Consider the following 15,569-nt stretch of genomic DNA (forward strand, 5'->3'; position numbering starts at 1 on the left):
GTCACCACTCCCGAATGAGTTCGCGCGAGAGAACGTAATCTTTTAGTTTTAATTTTTGGATGAACTATCCCTTTAATGTCTTTTAATTAGGTGGTGATTTTTAGTGGATTTATGAAATTGGTTCTCCTCAAGTTCTAGCAGAGGAACCACAGGTGTAGAGAATAACATTACTGTAACTATTATCCTCTTGTGAAGTGTGCATAATTGTATTGAATGTGCACTTGTAGTGTACTTAAAATCCTAAAAGTATATTTAAAAAAAAAAAAAAAAAACTGTACTTGCACATAATATACAATTGAAGTAAAACACCACTTAAGTATACTTACTTTTATGACATTCTTATCACACTTAAGTAGACTTTTTAAAAATTGAACTTTATAATAATGTCACATTAAACATTTTACTTTAAAATGTATTTTAAAATGTATTTTAAATCATATAATCTTTTGTTGTGAGTTGAAGTACACCTATTTTGATGTGTTGACTAACATACTAAAGCACATGTAAAGCACTTGATTATAATTTTACTGTGTTGTTTATTGGATATTACATTTAAAGTTAATAGATTTGAAATGTACTAAATTGTAACATCACTACAAATGTGTAAATACAAATTTATTTAAAGATTCAACTGCAATTTCAATTTACCATAAATAATTGTTAGTTGATTTGGCAGTACACTTTAACTGGCTCAAAGAAATTAGAATGGTGAAAGTACATGAAAACGTACTTGAGTCCCACTTAAGCGGGTCTGATAACATTAAAGGGTTAAACTAATTGCATTTAATATAAATTAACATAATGCATTTTCATTTAAATGCAATTAGCATGCACTATAGTTTGCACTTTGCGCAAGCATATTCTTTTAAAGAATATTATTTCCTAAAAGTGTACATTTATAAATGTTATTTTATTGAGTAAAAAGTATATTCGTGGTATTTTTCTGTTTTTAAAAAACTGACGCTTTGTTTGATTTTTGGTTGGTTTGATGAAATGACATTCAGAGTAGTGCAAGTCTCCAAATACTTTTGTAGGAAAGTGTAAATCAGGATAAATAAAGATAGAATATCAGAAGAGAAATCAGAATTGAAAAATCCAAATAGAAGCTTTTAACCAGGAATACTTCTTAAAGAACTCTTAAGGGGCGTAACATTTCTGTCACACGCTTGAGGCATTCGGCCAATCACAACGCACTGGATAGCTGGCCAATCACAGCACACCTCGCTTTTCAGACCGACGAGCTTTGTAAAAATCGACGCGTTTCAGAAAGGCGGGGCATAGAGGAGAAACAATAATGTACATTATATGGAAAATAAAGTGTTTTTTGAACCTTAAACCGCATAAACACATTTCATTACACCAAATACACAAAATAATGTTCTTTTTAGCAACGTCATATGACCCCTTTAACCATGTGGGTAATTTACTTTATGTACTGTATGTGCATGTGAGGGTTTTATTACCTTCCAGAGTAACAGAACTAGAAGAGCCAGCATTAGTATTCCAGCTAAAACAGCCACCAGAATGATCCACCAGGGAACGCCTCCGAACGGAGTCACGGTCGTCTCCGGGAACACGGTCAGCCTCACCTGCCCATCACATCTACAGTAAGTCTAGCTGTTTTGTTGACTAACACTTCATCTACATCTATTAATGTCTTCAATGTCACAGATTTAACTGTGTTACGCTTGAATAGCAGACTGTGTTACCTGGGTCTCAGGATTTTTAAGCACAATGTTCTTAGCAGAAACATCCAGCCTTATGGAGGCTTTCACTATTATATCGAGGTAATTGTAGGACACATAATCCTGTTTTAGAGGGGAAACAAAACAGAATGCTTTAACAACCCAAGACATTCTTTCAAAGGAACAAAATAAGCACTCTTTATTGTCTTTACTTCAAGGAAAGTGGAATTCCACAGGCGGGATTTCAGAATGATGACCGCAGTGCTGTCCAAGCCCTGTAGGGGGCATTTGATCTCCACACATCTGGCATCCCCACTGCAAGACTACGAGGACAAAACATTCATTTTTAAGAAGTTGTTTTGGTCCTATAGCATTGGTAAAAATGAAAGTGCACCACAAATATAAATAACTCCGCCTCATTACCAGAATCTTGTGCTTGCGTTTATCAGGGAAGAGGGATGTTTTACTGCCTTCAGCTGGTTTCCGCTCCTCTAGCTCACGCTTTCTCCTGGTTGATGTTGACTCCTAAAAGTATGACAGATGTGTTTGCTTTTTGTCCATTCTTACAATTGTTTTCTCGATCTAGCATAGTATTTCGACCAGTGTAAAACATCAGAATGTTTGGACAGCATTCATTCAGATTTGGTACCTCACTCAGTCTGAGAGGGTTTATCTCTCTCTCAGGTGAACAGGTGACTAACTGCAGGTCCCTGGTGTTGATCTTCATCAGATACAGCAGCCATTTCCCCACAGAGCTTTCTTTAGGCCACTGGATGTTCAGGGATGCAGTTCCAAAAGACTTCAGAGGCTTTCCCAAATTAATCACCTGCAAAAAATAAAATCCTAAGTTCAAAACAGAGCTTTTGAAAGATGCCTGAAGTGATATATAAAAAGGTAGATTTTTTTTTTAACTTCTTTTGCATTTACTCTGAATTCATATTCGACCAAGCTGCCGACTTCTTCCTCTGTCTTCATAGCGCTCATGCCTCTGACTTCACCTCCAAAATAGACCTGAGACGGCTTGGCAACCCTGATAAACAGCAAGACAACACCGCCATCTGATACAACATGCTTGCTGACGCAATGTGACCGGACAAAGCACAAGTAAGTGTATATACAGTAGATAACTGTAAAGAAGAAGTGCACTTAACTGTATATTGAATGTGCACTTGTGGAGATGATATAAAAGATTGCATTTAAAATCTTAAAACTATATATTAAAAACGGTACTTGCAGATAATGTAATATTGATGAAATAAAAGGCAACTTGTGTGTATTTGAAGAGAGTACACTTTTAATATATGCATAAACACTTTTAATATATGCACATTATAATAATATCAAATTAAAAGTACATTTTAAAATCACTGTTTTAATAAACTTTTGTTTTAAAGTAGGCTACTTGATAATAATTTTAACTTTAGTGTGTTATTTAATGTTAATATATTTTAAATATACTAAATTTCGACTTTAATTACAAATATATTTAAAAACGTGACATACTGCTTTAATTTAAAATTACATTTACCGTATTGACCCGAATATAAGACGATGTTTTTTTCTTGCAAATACATCTGAAAAAACGCGGTCGTCTTATATTCGGGCCAATACGGTAGTTTACCGTAAATGCTTGTCAGTGCATTCGGCACTGCACATGAATTATATTTCAAAGACAATACAAACAAATATGAAATTATATATAAATATGTAGTGGGTCAAAAGCACTCTAAAATTCAGCTAATTGAACATAATATACATTTAAGCTATAACCATCATGTTTCCAAAAACATTCAATTCTCACTTAAGTATATTCTTTTAAGGTATACAAGTACTCTAAAGTATGCTAAAGTGTACTTCTTTTTCACAAGGGGAGTCATTCTGGTAAGTATGTGATGGCAGTACAGTACATTAGTAGTTATTAACAGTTGCTTTTAACCTAAGGTTAAGTGCTTTACTCAATAGTACAGAGGCGACAGCAGTATATTGATTTCAGTATTTTTACAACTTCATGGTAAACCCCGCTTGAGTCTTCACAGCCTTTGCTTTAGAAGCTTTGACACTTACACGTAAGAGTCCCACCAACCCTACTGCAGCATATACTGCACACTAACTGAATATAATAGCGTAGTTTGCATAATGTTACTGTAATAAGTAATGAAAGTCAGAAAATGTCTCCGTTTTCTCTCCTAGACAGCAAATGGTTTTCAATGGAGAGCACATGCATGCTTAAATAAAGTTATAATACTTACCCTTGTACAGAAAGAAGTAGTTCAATCACCACTTTGGCTTTGGCCTTCACTTTGCCCAGGCCTTCCTGTAAACTCGTTCTGTATGAGAACAGAAATATCAGTATACATTCATCATAAAATTACGGTACCATTTAAGTTCATATATCAAGCATGTTTAAATCAACAGTGATTCTGATATTTCAGACATACGTTTCCAGCTGAAGGTCGATCTCAACCTCTTTGGTGTCGAGTGATATCTTGCCAGTGCTCAATATGATATAGAATGTTACCTACAAAAAAACATCTGTATTAAAACGGCAATTCACGAAATAGAGTAGTATTGCATCTTTGAAGTATTAGTGACCTCTGAATCCCGTTTAAAAGGGTTTCCCAGCTCGCAGTCTGCCAGGGAGCCATTCTGATTGGCAGCGCAGATCACATGTTTATCCTACAGGACGACTGGGGTTTGATTACACAACATCATAGCACAGAGAACAGTTCTATTGAAGGCTTTGCTATTTTCTTATTGTGAGGACTTCACTGTAAAGTATGGGTCATGGATAACTGATTGAAGTAACATCATAATGTGAAACAATAGTATAGCAATATTTGGTGAAATAATGAATGAAATCATAAAAAGTGATCAAATGAAAAAGAGAAGAATTAGACATAGACTTGTGATCCACTTACGGTAGATCTGAATCCTGAATATGAGAGGGATTCATCAAAATGCCCAACCAATTTGGCTTCATGAGCATCATCTCCATTCCTGTTCCTGACTGTGACCTCCAGAGCGATGTCCTTCTGATCACTCAGAGAAATCACCGGCACGCCATTCTCCCTGAGAGAGCGATGAAAAAATAGCACCATCAAAGAAACCTATTTACATGCAACCTATCATCCAAAAGAGTATCAGGGCATATAAAGATTTTTGTTGAGTGTTTAATAGTTGTAATATATACGAGATCATCAGCTATACATATGTTATTGATGCATCATTTCTCATTTGCGATCAGCTCATATATATTAGCTGTTTACAGCAGGTGTATCTGTGTTGCATGGTTCTAGTAGTGTGTGATGTATTTCTGATACACACAGCGGTAGAGGAGGAAACACATCTTGTTTGGACTCCCTGTAGCAGAACCTGTACTGCAGGTGTAGGTTACTCTGACAGATGTTGTCTGTGCCACATCCCTCCTTCAGGAAGTTCACCTAGGCCAGGAAAGATGGCAAATCAAATCTGAAGTCTATGTTTTTTTTATATTGCTTCATTAATAATAAAAATTAATTTTTACATCAATTACATTCTAAATCTAAAGATTAAAGTAGAGCTTAAGATGTATTGACTGCTCATAAGATGTCCTACATAGCGTGCAGTACGTTATGTTACGAGTATACCTCAGTGATGGTCTTGTTGGGCACAGTGGAGTCCAGTATTGGACTTAGTTGTGGCAGAGAGCTCTGTCGTTTGCCTCTCTTAGCGCTCTGAATGGCCACAGACACCTCGATAGGAATCGCTCTGAGCTTATCCCTGATGCCTTCCTGAAAACCAGCACATGGCAGATCCCACTCAGTCAACATGCATTAAAAACAGAGGTTAAACAGAGGCTGTTGGAATGTCATCAGAATTCCACAGTTCCTAATTCCAAAATGAGAATCGTAGGAATAGTGCACCCAGAAATAAAAATCTCACCAATGCACTGTATGATACAACTGTAGATGTATGATTCTGATAACTGATAAAGTCATAAAGTGACTAAGTTAACAGTTTTTCATGTTGGTCCTTTCCTCACCAATAGCCATATATTATGTAAATGCATGCTATAGTTCTTATTATGAACAACTAATCCATGCATATGTTTAATTTTTTAACAATTTTTTTGGACATCATAATGTTAATCAAAATGTCATAACTCAATCTTCTGGTAAAAATGACAGACTTTTCTCTGGTAACATATAGTGCCGTTCAAAAGTTTGGGATCAGTAAGATTTTTAATGTTTTTTAAAGAAGTCTCTTATGCTCATCAAGGCTGCATTTATTTGATCAAAAATACAGAAAAAAATGTAATTTTGTGAAATAAAATTGCAATTTAAAATAAAAATGTTCTATTTTAATATACTTTAAAATGTAATTTATTCCTGCGAAGCAAAGCTGAAATTTTCAGCATCATTACTCCAGTCGTCAGTGTCACATGATTCTTCAGAAATCATTCTAATATACTGATTTATAGTCAATGTTGGAAACAGTTGTGCTGCTTAATATTTTTTTTGGACCTGCAATACTTTTTTCAGGATTCTTTGATAAATGAAAAAGTTAAAAAGAACAGTGTTTATTCAAAATAGAAATTTTGTGTTACAACATACACTACTATTCAAAAGTCTGGTGTCAGTATTTTTTTAAGAAATTAATACTTTTATTCAGCAAGGATGAACATATAGTGCCGTTCAAAAGTTTGGGATCAGTAAGATTTTTAATGTTTTTTAAAGAAGTCTCTTATGCTCATCAAGGCTGCATTTATTTGATCAAAAATACAGAAAAAAATGTAATTTTGTGAAATATAATTGCAATTTAAAATAAAAATGTTCTATTTTAATATACTTTAAAATGTAATTTATTCCTGCGAAGCAAAGCTGAAATTTTCAGCATCATTACTCCAGTCGTCAGTGTCACATGATTCTTCAGAAATCATTCTAATATACTGATTTATAGTCAATGTTGGAAACAGTTGTGCTGCTTAATATTTTTTTTGGACCTGCAATACTTTTTTCAGGATTCTTTGATAAATGAAAAAGTTAAAAAGAACAGTGTTTATTCAAAATAGAAATTTTGTGTTACAACATACACTACTATTCAAAAGTCTGGTGTCAGTATTTTTTTAAGAAATTAATACTTTTATTCAGCAAGGATGGGTTAAATGGATAAAAAGTGATTGTAAAGACTTATATTGTTAGAAAAGATTTCTATTTTGAATACATGCTGTTCTTTTTTACTTTTTATTCATCAAAGAATCAAATAACCAAAAAATAATAAGCAACAGTTTCATCACTGATAATAAATCAGTATATTAGAATGATTTCTGAAGGATCATGTGACACTGAAGACTGGAGGAATGATGCTGAAAATTCAGCACTGCGTCACAGAATTAAATTATATTTTAAAGTATAGGGTACAACGGGGCTAAAGGCGCCCCGGGGTAAAAGGCGCCTTTGATATTATTTTCATCTAAACCACTAGATGGCACAAAAACGTGGCGTAGCACTTTCCAAAACATCCGTTTTTCAAGATGCACGTGTATATTTGTCTGATCTTTGACGCGATCGCGCGCAGCAGTGCAAAGTTGATTCTGTGCTTACTTGATCTAATATTTGATGTTTTTTTTAAATGTTGTAGATTGAAGTAGCAATTTAGAATTGCTAAAATGAATGCATATATTCTGAGACAAAGGTCTTCTTAACAATTTTCAGTTTTGTTTAAGATAATTAAAGCAACAGTTTTTAAATAACGAAACAATATGTAAAAGTATGGTATTTGGGGTAAAATGCGCCCCTGCTGTTGAGGCTAAAGGCGCACAGTAATTAACATAATTAATAGATGGCTGACTTTTCCATTTGTTGACATGACATGGTTAGATTCAGATGGTAAATATAATATATTATGTTGGGTGTCCATATTAGAGATAATGACCATGTTTAGAATGAAACCATCATATTTAAAAACATGATATTAATCATATCATATAATAAAATATAATTTGTTGTTACTACTGTAAATCTATATTCAATTATTATGGGATCTCCTTCAGTGCTTTCAGAATCTTTACTTATTAAATTGTTTCTGTATTTTAAAATATATATTTTTATATCAACATATTGTAATGACAGTATATTTATTGAACAAAAATTAATTCTTTAATTTTTCAAAATAAGCAGAAAATAGTACAAACTTTGCTAAAGTGATTGTTTTGAACAAGTATTAACTTAAAACATTATTTTAGCTGAAGTATTTGTATCAATACTGTGTGTGTGCCCACCCACCTTGCCACCTCATACATTTATAAGATTTTTAAACAAAATAAACAACTTGAATGATTTATTTTCACACAAAATATGTTGCTCCATTAATGTTCAATACAAACGTATATATATTTTTCTGCAATTATACATTTTAGGCGCAGTGAATAGTTCATTTTTTCTTAAGGTGTGCCTTTAGCCCCGATGTACCCTATTAAAATAGGAAACCAATATTAATAATTGCAATAATATTTCACAATATTACTGTTTTTTCTGATCAAATAAATGCAGCCTTGATGAGCATAAGAGACTCCATTAAAAATCTTACTGATCCCAAACTTTTGAAGGGCACTGTATGCAGAACTTTTCCAATCATTTAATCCGCTTAAACCTCACCCCTGTGAGCTCACGTTCATCTGCGTTTTCGATAATCAATCACAATCAGATGTGCATCACAATATGGAAGAAAAGGCCTGTCGCTACTTCTGTTTCATCACAACTTTAAAGCTTTATTTACTTGTAATCTGAGTTTGGTCTTGTAACAGGCTTTCTTGTTCTGTCCTCGTAGCTCCAGAGAGCCGGTCGACTGGAAGTCCTGATCCATCGCACTCTTCTCCAGAAACACAACCCTGGATGGAAGACCCAGCTTCCTGCGGTACCCCTCTGCCTCAAGTGTACAGGAGACGGCTGGCAAACAAACAAACAAAACATTTAGAATATGTGAGCTTCAGACCTCAGAACAAAGAAATGCTCTTATTTACTTCAGTGAACATCAAGCATGTAGTATCTTGTCTTCTGTGAGCATTAATAACACAGAATACATTTGGACTACATCTTAAGCACTGTTCACATTAAGAACAATAACTATAAAGATAACAATAACGATAACTATAATAGCATCCACACCAATGGATGACAGCATTCTGTTTATTATAAGCTTATGCTGCCATTATGTTGCATGACGCTTAAAACCCTCCTTCTCTTTAAAGTCGGGATTTCAGACAAAAAAAAATAATAATTGTAATAGATAATGATTGTTTGTCAAATTAAGAGCATAAACAGACTTACTGAGTTTAGGGTTGTAGGTGGAGGGCTTTGCTTTATATGAGAAACACGCTTCCACAGTCAAGCTAAAAAGGATGCAACATTAAACACCCATAAATATTAGAGTTCAAAATACCAAGTGTATTTATAAGTGATGTTAGTATCTCACCATACGCTGTTGCCACATGTTTTCTTCACCAAGTCAATCTCCTTTGGTGTCACCTTGATGTCTTTCTTGATGCTAATAACAGTTTTGGACCTGCACACGAGAGGGGTGTTATATCATGCTATAGCATCTCAAAACACCTCCAGGTAATGACTTGGACATGAGAAGTGAGCTACCAGCACCTGTATATGAAAACTGTGTCAGAGAGCGAGCCCACGGCGAGATCAGGGTACGAGTTCTGATCCAGGTCCATGTTTCCAGCCAGAGAATAGCCAAACATCTTCATATTGTGCTGTTTACCCTCCAGAATCTACAAGATCAGGTCAGAAGTATTAGTGTTTGTAGGCAAAGGTAAGGCTGTATTAATTGTTTAACGGCAAAGACACAAATATATACAAAAATACACATATACACACACACATACACACATGTGACCCTGGAGCACAAAAGCAGTCTTAAGTCGCTGGGGTATATTTGTAGCAATAGCCAAATATACATTGTATGGGTCAAAATTATAGATTTTTCTTTTATGCCAAAAATCATTAGGATATTAAGTAAAGATCATGTTCCATGAAGATATTTTGTAAATTTCCTACCGTAAATATATCAAAACTTAATTTTTGATTAGTAATATGCATTGCTAAGAACTTCATTTGGACAAATTTAAAGGTGATTTTCTCAATATTTAGATGTTTTTGCACCCTCAGATTCCAGATTTTCAAATAGTTGTATCTCAGCCAAATATTGTCCTATCATAACAAACCATACATCAGTGGAAAGCTTATTTATCTATCTATCTATCTATCTATCTATCTATCTATCTATCTATCTATCTATCTATCTATCTATCTATCTATCTATCTATCTATCTATCTATCTATCTATCTATCTATCTATCTATCTATCTATCTATCTATCTATCTATCTATCTATCTATCTATCTATCTATCTATCTATCTATCTATCTATCTATCTATCTATCTATCTATCTATCTATCTATCTATCTATCTATCTATCTATCTATCTATCTATCTATCTATCTATCTATCTATCTATCTATCTATCTATCTATCTATCTATCTATCTATCTATCTATCTATCTATCTATCTATCTATCTATCTATCTATCTATCTATCTATCTATCTATCTATCTATCTATCTATCTATCTATCTATCTATCTATCTATCTATCTATCTATCTATCTATCTATCTATCTATCTATCTATCTATCTATCTATCTATCTATCTATCTATCTATCTATCTATCTATCTATCTATCTATCTATCTATCTATCTATCTATCTATCTATCTATCTATCTATCTATCTATCTATCTATCTATCTATCTATCTATCTATCTATCTATCTATCTATCTATCTATCTATCTATCTATCTATCTATCTATCTATCTATCTATCTATCTATCTATCTATCTATCTATCTATCTATCTATCTATCTATCTATCTATCTATCTATCTATCTATCTATCTATCTATCTATCTATCTATCTATCTATCTATCTATCTATCTATCTATCTATCTATCTATCTATCTATCTATCTATCTATCTATCTATCTATCTATCTATCTATCTATCTATCTATCTATCTATCTATCTATCTATCTATCTATCTATCTATCTATCTATCTATCTATCTATCTATCTATCTATCTATCTATCTATCTATCTATCTATCTATCTATCTATCTATCTATCTATCTATCTATCTATCTATCTATCTATCTATCTATCTATCTATCTATCTATCTATCTATCTATCTATCTATCTATCTATCTATCTATCTATCTATCTATCTATCTATCTATCTATCTATCTATCTATCTATCTATCTATCTATCTATCTATCTATCTATCTATCTATCTATCTATCTATCTATCTATCTATCTATCTATCTATCTATCTATCTATCTATCTATCTATCTATCTATCTATCTATCTATCTATCTATCTATCTATCTATCTATCTATCTATCTATCTATCTATCTATCTATCTATCTATCTATCTATCTATCTATCTATCTATCTATCTATCTATCTATCTATCTATCTATCTATCTATCTATCTATCTATCTATCTATCTATCTATCTATCTATCTATCTATCTATCTATCTATCTATCTATCTATCTATCTATCTATCTATCTATCTATCTATCTATCTATCTATCTATCTATCTATCTATCTATCTATCTATCTATCTATCTATCTATCTATCTATCTATCTATCTATCTATCTATCTATCTATCTATCTATCTATCTATCTATCTATCTATCTATCTATCTATCTATCTATCTATCTATCTATCTATCTATCTATCTATCTATCTATCTATCTATCTATCTATCTATCTATCTATCTATCTATCTATCTATCTATCTATCTATCTATCTATCTATCTATCTATCTATCTATCTATCTATCTATCTATCTATCTATCTATCTATCTATCTATCTATCTATCTATCTATCTATCTATCTATCTATCTATCTATCTATCTATCTATCTATCTATCTATCTATCTATCTATCTATCTATCTATCTATCTATCTATCTATCTATCTATCTATCTATCTATCTATCTATCTATCTATCTATCTATCTATCTATCTATCTATCTATCTATCTATCTATCTATCTATCTATCTATCTATCTATCTATCTATCTATCTATCTATCTATCTATCTATCTATCTATCTATCTATCTATCTATCTATCTATCTATCTATCTATCTATCTATCTATCTATCTATCTATCTATCTATCTATCTATCTATCTATCTATCTATCTATCTATCTATCTATCTATCTATCTATCTATCTATCTATCTATCTATCTATCTATCTATCTATCTATCTATCTATCTATCTATCTATCTATCTATCTATCTATCTATCTATCTATCTATCTATCTATCTATCTATCTATCTATCTATCTATCTATCTATCTATCTATCTATCTATCTATCTATCTATCTATCTATCTATCTATCTATCTATCTATCTATCTATCTATCTATCTATCTATCTATCTATCTATCTATCTATCTATCTATCTATCTATCTATCTATCTATCTATCTATCTATCTATCTATCTATCTATCTATCTATCTATCTATCTATCTATCTATCTATCTATCTATCTATCTATCTATCTATCTATCTATCTATCTATCTATCTATCTATCTATCTATCTATCTATCTATCTATCTATCTATCTATCTATCTATCTATCTATCTATCTATCTATCTATCTATCTATCTATCTATCTATCTATCTATCTATCTATCTATCTATCTATCTATCTATCTATCTATCTATCTATCTATCTATCTATCTATCTATCTATCTATCTATCTATCTATCTATCTATCTATCTATCTATCTATCTATCTATCTATCTATCTATCTATCTATCTATCTATCTATCTATCTATCTATCTATCTATCTATCTATCTATCTATCTATCTATCTATCTATCTATCTATCTATCTATCTATCTATCTATCTATCTATCTATCTATCTATCTATCTATCTATCTATCTATCTATCTATCTATCTATCTATCTATCTATCTATCTATCTATCTATCTATCTATCTATCTATCTATCTATCTATCTATCTATCTATCTATCTATCTATCTATCTATCTATCTATCTATCTATCTATCTATCTATCTATCTATCTATCTATCTATCTATCTATCTATCTATCTATCTATCTATCTATCTATCTATCTATCTATCTATCTATCTATCTATCTATCTATCTATCTATCTATCTATCTATCTATCTATCTATCTATCTATCTATCTATCTATCTATCTATCTATCTATCTATCTATCTATCTATCTATCTATCTATCTATCTATCTATCTATCTATCTATCTATCTATCTATCTATCTATCTATCTATCTATCTATCTATCTATCTATCTATCTATCTATCTATCTATCTATCTATCTATCTATCTATCTATCTATCTATCTATCTATCTATCTATCTATCTATCTATCTATCTATCTATCTATCTATCTATCTATCTATCTATCTATCTATCTATCTATCTATCTATCTATCTATCTATCTATCTATCTATCTATCTATCTATCTATCTATCTATCTATCTATCTATCTATCTATCTATCTATCTATCTATCTATCTATCTATCTATCTATCTATCTATCTATCTATCTATCTATCTATCTATCTATCTATCTATCTATCTATCTATCTATCTATCTATCTATCTATCTATCTATCTATCTATCTATCTATCTATCTATCTATCTATCTATCTATCTATCTATCTATCTATCTATCTATCTATCTATCTATCTATCTATCTATCTATCTATCTATCTATCTATCTATCTATCTATCTATCTATCTATCTATCTATCTATCTATCTATCTATCTATCTATCTATCTATCTATCTATCTATCTATCTATCTATCTATCTATCTATCTATCTATCTATCTATCTATCTATCTATCTATCTATCTATCTATCTATCTATCTATCTATCTATCTATCTATCTATCTATCTATCTATCTATCTATCTATCTATCTATCTATCTATCTATCTATCTATCTATCTATCTATCTATCTATCTATCTATCTATCTATCTATCTATCTATCTATCTATCTACACTCTAAAAAATGCTGGTTTAAATATAACCCAGCGCTGGGTTATATTTAAACCAGCATTTTTTAGAGTGTATATATATATATATCCACAACAGAAAGAGTACAAAGTTAAATCAGACAAAAGCAAAGTAGAATAAAAACCAAATTAGATATATAATGAAATATCTATCTAATGCATAAAACCAAGTAAGTATCTATTTTTTTCGCCAATGTTTCATGCTGAAAATGGAAAACCTTTTAAACCGGATAACATTGGAAAAGGAGTCTCTCATAGTGCCATTTATTCCTTTTAGTTCCACCAGTATTTGATCTAAGCAATTTCTCACTGATATGCTCCATTATATCTGCAGACAGAAGAGCAAACAGAGAGACAGACGGTGGAGAGTGTCTAACCTGAGCTGGTGAGGTATCGATGCCGTCTGCAGATCCGTGGTAGATGTACACGCTACCAGACCCTGAGTCTGCATATGGAGCACCTACTGCAATATCTGAGATACAAGCAGGAAGAATATTAAACAATCTGAAAGAAGACATTATTTGGCATCCAAAACTAAAAACCAACTTCTGCATTCAACCTTCAAAAGAATCCAGATTGATGTCTCCAATGTTCTCCACAGCCAGTCCGAACATGGAGTCTTTCGTTCCATTCAGGCGAGTAGGAGCGACGTCCTTCCACCTTCCAGCCTTGTTGATGTAAACGTACACGGCTCCACCCACTTCCTCATCTCTCCGGAAGAACTGAGGAGCACCAACCACAACGTCCTGCCAGCTGGACAGACAATCAGCACAATCCAGCCACTCATTTTCAAGAGTTCCTTTATTTGCTACAGATCTTGTGTCACCAGTGTTGGGAAGGTTACTTTGGAAATGTAATAGGTTACAGATTACAAGTTACCCTATCTAAAATGTAATAAGTAGTGTAACTATTTCAATTACTTTATTAATGTAACTGATTACATTTGATTACTTTTCTAAATTTCAAATGAATTTTTTCAACTGTTAATCATTTTCATTATGTAAACCAGGCAGGGTTAACCTTACAGTAGAACTCAGCACTGATTACTATCACTTCCGCAATCCTTTATCCCTTGAATTAAGATGATAATAATTGAATTGTAAAGCACAGCCACTGCAAAATCAGACTTACTTTGAAATCATTCTGAGGTTAAATCCAGATTTAAAACCATAACAAGAAATAGTTTAGTAGCTATGATACTGTTTTTATAATCAAATCTTTGCATAGCTACGACAGGAAACACTGGCATCTAAACAATGCCTTGGGGAAAAAAACAGTTAATCTTAAAAAAAAACAAGTATATACATAAACCCAAATAGGAAATAAAACAGTTATCGAATAAGCATGTGTCCTATTCTGTGTCCTAATAAACTCCTGAAACATTGATGTCTCGTATATTAAAGCAGTCACTGCAGTTTATGAAAGAAATCAATTAAATCTGTATGTATTAAATCAGATGTAACCCCCTTTGTAATCATTAGCATTTTCATAAGTAAATGTAATTTAATTACACATTTTTTCTCAGTAATTGTAACTGATTACAATTACATTTATTTTTGTTTGTTCAATGCCTTGGGGAAAAAACAGTTAATCTTAAAAAAAAACAAGTATATACATAAACCCAAATAGGAAATAAAACAGTTATCGAATAAGCATGTGTCCTATTCTGTGTCCTAATAAACTCCTGAAACATTGATGTCTCGTATATTAAAGCAGTCAC

General features: G+C 32.0%; 1 protein-coding gene across 1 annotated transcript in view; it reads right to left on the reverse strand.

Moving 5' to 3' along the window:
* The window catches only part of LOC107742949 (integrin alpha-6-like), a 32,578-nt gene that overhangs the window by 1,610 nt on the left and 15,399 nt on the right, over window positions 1-15,569 (reverse strand). Inside the window, exons 7-24 of the mRNA XM_016556032.1 lie at window positions 14,409-14,602; window positions 14,227-14,321; window positions 9,317-9,444; window positions 9,138-9,227; window positions 8,993-9,054; window positions 8,442-8,611; window positions 5,312-5,455; window positions 5,010-5,125; window positions 4,604-4,754; window positions 4,278-4,361; window positions 4,124-4,203; window positions 3,935-4,012; window positions 2,613-2,715; window positions 2,335-2,511; window positions 2,109-2,210; window positions 1,898-2,008; window positions 1,710-1,808; window positions 1,464-1,589 (exon numbers count right to left, since the gene is read on the reverse strand). Coding sequence (XP_016411518.1) covers window positions 1,464-1,589; window positions 1,710-1,808; window positions 1,898-2,008; window positions 2,109-2,210; window positions 2,335-2,511; window positions 2,613-2,715; window positions 3,935-4,012; window positions 4,124-4,203; window positions 4,278-4,361; window positions 4,604-4,754; window positions 5,010-5,125; window positions 5,312-5,455; window positions 8,442-8,611; window positions 8,993-9,054; window positions 9,138-9,227; window positions 9,317-9,444; window positions 14,227-14,321; window positions 14,409-14,602 — 2,110 coding nt within the window. The remainder of the gene's footprint in view (window positions 1-1,463; window positions 1,590-1,709; window positions 1,809-1,897; window positions 2,009-2,108; window positions 2,211-2,334; window positions 2,512-2,612; window positions 2,716-3,934; window positions 4,013-4,123; window positions 4,204-4,277; window positions 4,362-4,603; window positions 4,755-5,009; window positions 5,126-5,311; window positions 5,456-8,441; window positions 8,612-8,992; window positions 9,055-9,137; window positions 9,228-9,316; window positions 9,445-14,226; window positions 14,322-14,408; window positions 14,603-15,569) is intronic.

Source organism: Sinocyclocheilus rhinocerous, unplaced genomic scaffold (assembly GCF_001515625.1).
Source record: "Sinocyclocheilus rhinocerous isolate Xijiao unplaced genomic scaffold, SAMN03320098_v1.1 scaffold45, whole genome shotgun sequence".
Classification (NCBI taxonomy): Eukaryota; Metazoa; Chordata; class Actinopteri; order Cypriniformes; family Cyprinidae; genus Sinocyclocheilus; species Sinocyclocheilus rhinocerous.